Source organism: Calidris pugnax, unplaced genomic scaffold (genome assembly GCF_001431845.1).
Source record: "Calidris pugnax isolate Ruff unplaced genomic scaffold, ASM143184v1 scaffold161, whole genome shotgun sequence".
Lineage (NCBI taxonomy): Eukaryota > Metazoa > Chordata > Aves > Charadriiformes > Scolopacidae > Calidris > Calidris pugnax.
Genome location: NW_015090955.1, coordinates 1,222,404 through 1,226,767, shown reverse-complemented (window position 1 = coordinate 1,226,767; position 4,364 = coordinate 1,222,404). Strand labels below are relative to the sequence as shown.

Below are 4,364 nucleotides of genomic sequence, written 5' to 3'. Positions count from 1 at the left end.
TTTTTTTTTTTTTTTTTTTTTTTTTTTTTTTTTTTTTTTTTTTTAGTATGGAGGCTCAAGTATCAGATGTAGATTCAATTTAAGCTTTACAAAAAAAACCAAAAAATAAACCAAAACAAAACCCCCTTATTTTTTTATTCTTTTTTTTTCTTTTTTTTTGCATTCCATAAAAATTGACAGAAAAGCGCCCCGGAACCAGGCTATAGAAGAGCAGAACTTTTCAGCAGGTCTCCTAAAATCAACCTTCTCTTTCCAAGTGGGGTTTGGGTCAAATCTAAAACAACCCCGAGGAACAGCCTCTCGTCCGTTTTTTTTTGCCACGGGAGTCAGGAGGAAGGAGAAGCACCTCAACCCCGGCTTAGAGGAAAACCAAACTCAGCTGCCTGTTTTAATCCGGAAAGCAGAAGGCGAAGTCAACACTTGGGTGAGTAAAACCAAAAGCAAAACTCACTCTTAGCAAGGATGGCACCAAAAGACGTGCTTCCCCAAGAAGCTCCAGCTGGAGGGAGATTCCCCAATTTTTTTTTTTTTTTTTTTTTTTTTGAACCTTCCAGGTTGGAAAAAGCCCCGTGTGCCACCAGCAAAGGGTGTTAGCGCTCTCGCTCCCCACGTCACCCTGATGGGAAGGCAGAGAAAAGCCAAACCTCCACCCAGGCAGCTGAAAAGGACCGGGGCAGCTCCTGAACCTTTATTTTTTTTTGCAGACTGTTCACCCAGGGTCCAGCAGCCGCTTCGGAATATTCACCAGCTGGAAAAGCAGCTGGAGATTCTGTTCCTCAATTTGTTTTTGGAGTTTGAACCTTTCTGAGAGACATTCAGGAATCAAAGCAGCCGAAGAACAGAGCTCCCCTCAGCACCACGACTGCGGGGCGTCCCTTGCGCTAAGACTTGGGTTATGGAAGAAAAGCCACATCTTTTAGGGGCCACCTGGGCTCCCTGCCCTGAAGATGGTTGAGGAGGAACCTCCATTTTCAATGGTACAATTAAGAAATGTCCACTTTTTAGAAAGCCCTCTTCAATATGATCATTGACAGAATAATAGCACTAGACTTTCCAGGAGTCGCCACCACAGAGAAGTGGTGAGGGTCCAGTTCGGAAGGATTTCTGCCCACATAAACCGTATTTCACACCCTTTTCAGTCCTCAAAGCCTTATTTTGCCTGGATGCTGTCTCCTGTAAACAAGGCTGCTCTTTGTGTGAGTTATTTTCCTAATATTTTTATAACAGTATTTCCATTCTCTTGTCTCTGGAGACTTCCGCTGCTTTAATAAAAACATATACGTTTTATATTTGCATTTGTCACAGGCTAAAGAAGTAGTTCTTGGCCATTAACAACAAACAGTGCATTTTCCCCTTCGTCAGCTTTTAACGTGTTTTAAGACAACATCTGTAACTCGTTAGGAATGGGAGTGGAAGGTTAAAGCAGCTCAGGGTTAGTCGCTGCCGTGCGCCCGAGACGTTCAGAGCTCCAGAGCAAACGAGAGCTACCGACAAACCCCGTGGGAGGGGGCAAGGGGGGGCCTGAAATGGTTCAGCAGAGCTCAAGGAGGGCTGGATTTCAAGCTCCAAGGAAATCCAAGACAGGGCAGGCAAACACAGGATGAGATAAGCTCGTGTTTACTCAGAAGTCATGGGAAGTACCAGTCATATATATTTTTTTTTTTCAATTTTTTTTTTCAAAACTGTGAGACTTCAAAGATTTTCATATATATTTTTTTTTTTAATTTTTTTTTTCAAAACTGCGAGACTTCTAAAATTTCAGTCCTTTCTGCAAGGAGGGCACTAAGATGACAGGGGGTTTCTTCACTGAAGTGATACCACAGCTGTAAAAAAACTGGTGGTGCACAAGGGACACACACAGTCCTGGGGCTTTGAATCAAGATCGAATGGGTCCGAGGTGACACCACGTTGGGTACGTGGCCACGTGCTCTTTACTTGCTCTCAAGCCAGAGTGTGAAGTGGTAAGTTCCTGCCACATCTCAGAGCGTGATGTTTCAGATGGTGGGGGGGTAAAGGGTGGAGTAATATTTAAAATAAAGAAAAGAAAAGAAATCAGAACATTTAGTTGGCCGTATTAAGAAATAACCCTTGGGTGAAACACGGATCAAAGGTCGTTTTTTCAGTCTGCAGGAGTTAGGGGTTAGTTCTGGTCTGGGTTATCATGCAGAGCCCTGGTGAGTCCTGGTTTAGTGCTGGTTGTCACACCTCACAGGCGGCGGGGGGGTACCTGGATCGGTTTAGTTATCAGGCTGGATGTAGATCTGGCGCTGGGTCAACACTTGAGAAAGCTCCCTCTGCAACTGCTTATACTTTTGGTTGTCGGGGATAGCATCAATAGATCTACAGAGAGCAGTTTAGAAAACCAGGGAAGTAAACAGGGAAAAAGAACAGTCAGAAGAACTCAGTGACACGGAGCTGGTATTCTGGAAACCGCCAGGAGCACGCTCCGGGAAGGGAAAAAAAAAACCAACAAAAAATAAGTGTAAATACACAGGTTAGAAGAAAGAGGGGAAAGGCTGGAGGAGAAGGCAAAAGGTGGACGCTCTGGGTGTTACCAGGTCCCAGCAGATCATCTCACCGACGCGCAAAGCACCATGACTCAACGGGGAGACACAGGAAAGAGTCAATTACTGAAGCTTAAGGCAACGTTTGCAAGGAAAAAAAGACTGTATTACATATTTCCTTTTCATCTTAATAAATGCTTCCCGGCTAAACCCCTGCACAGCACAAATGAAAATAGAAGCCTGTTATGAAAGCTGGGGTTTGGGGAAAAAAAAACCCAGAACAGCTGCTTTCTCAGACACCATCGTCTCCCTCTGCCCGTGCTGTTAAAAAGGCAGCACAAATATTTAATTAGCACCATTATTCTATCTTCTTTCCCGTTTGAGCAGGTGAGAGAACAGCAGCACAGCTATTTGCCCCCTTTGGTTACTCTACATCATCACACGGCGCCAGGAGCTCTATCTGCAGTTCAAAATGACATGATTTGGCATCACAGCTCTGTACTCTCCTCTACGAGCACAAGAACTCCCAGCTTGGGATTTCTGTGTGAAATTCCTGACCAGAAATGAGCAGGGAGCACAGAAAAGCACAGAACAGTTTCCCTACGGAAAGGCACAGGGGGTTTATTCACTTAAATCCGTTCTAGTACGTTCTAATTTGACCAGCGGTGTTGAGAGAAAGAGAGAATTTAAACCAAAGTCTAAATACCACACACCACTAATGACATGACTTAATTCTGGAACCCACTGACTGTTTTTAAGAATAGCAGAAAGAGACGGCAGAATTTAAACACAACTTTCAGGGCTGTGAAGAATAAACCTCCTAATTAAAAATAATTCTGAAATGCAAGTGTTGCCAATGGGGCTATTTTCTTCCTGGTGAGGGAACAAAGGATTAAATCGTTGCTTCAAACTCCTATAGTTACCAGTTCCTTAAACTCCACAAATCAAATCCTATTTCCAAAGCGGAGTGAGGGGAATAAATAGGGAGATGAAAAGACTTTGTGTGGGAAAGGGGAGTTCCAGCCACAAACTCAATGCTCGGCCAGGGACAGCACCCCAGGGCATCTGACAGCCAGCACAGAGCCCCTTACCTCAGCCCATTCACGATGTCCTTTGTTTTTCCAAAATAAATCTCATTCAGTGTACTTCTGATTTTGTTTTCCATGTCCTAGAGGGAAAAAAAAATAAATAATTATGAAACCAGATCTTTAGTCACGTGGGCTGCTTTCAGGAACAGTACTCTCGCACTCTTCCCGACAGCCAGCACAGAGCCCCTTACCTCAGCCCATTCACGATGTCCTTTGTTTTTCCAAAATAAATCTCATTCAGTGTACTTCTGATTTTGTTTTCCATGTCCTAGAGGGGGAAAAAAAAAAAGAAAAAAGTAAGAAACCAGATCTTAGTCACATGGGCTGTTTTCAGGAACAGTACTCTCACACTCTTTTGTGCACCACACGTATAAAAAAAGACATTGAGATGCTGAAGAGGGTCCAGAGAAGGGCAAGGGAGCTGGTGAGGGGTCTGGAGCACAAGTCTTGTGAGGAGAGGCTGAGGGAGCTGGGGGTGTTCAGCCTGGAGAAAAGGAGGCTGAGGGGAGACCTTCTGGCTCTCTCCAACTCCCTGAAAGGAGGGTGTAGCCAGGGGGGGTCGGTCTCTTCTCCCAAGGAACAGGCCATGGGACAAGAGGAAATGGCCTCAGGTTGTCCCAGGGGAGGTTCAGATTGGAGATTAAGAACCTTTTCTGTGGAAACATTTTTCCTAATCCTTGGCCTGGGCTGCCCAGGGCAGTGGTTGAGGCCCCATCCCTGGAGGTATTGAAAAGACGAGTTGACCTAGGGCTTAGAGACATGGTTTTTATCA

General features: G+C 44.8%; 1 protein-coding gene across 1 annotated transcript in view; it reads right to left on the bottom strand.

The window, feature by feature from the left end:
* Positions 1–4,364, bottom strand: part of CAPZB (capping protein (actin filament) muscle Z-line, beta) — a 49,013-nt gene that overhangs the window by 496 nt on the left and 44,153 nt on the right. Inside the window, exons 7-8 of the mRNA XM_014952073.1 lie at positions 3,784–3,860; positions 2,228–2,340 (exon numbers count right to left, since the gene is read on the bottom strand). Of these exons, the coding sequence (XP_014807559.1) occupies positions 2,238–2,340; positions 3,784–3,860 (180 nt within the window). The 3' untranslated portion in view covers positions 2,228–2,237. The remainder of the gene's footprint in view (positions 1–2,227; positions 2,341–3,783; positions 3,861–4,364) is intronic.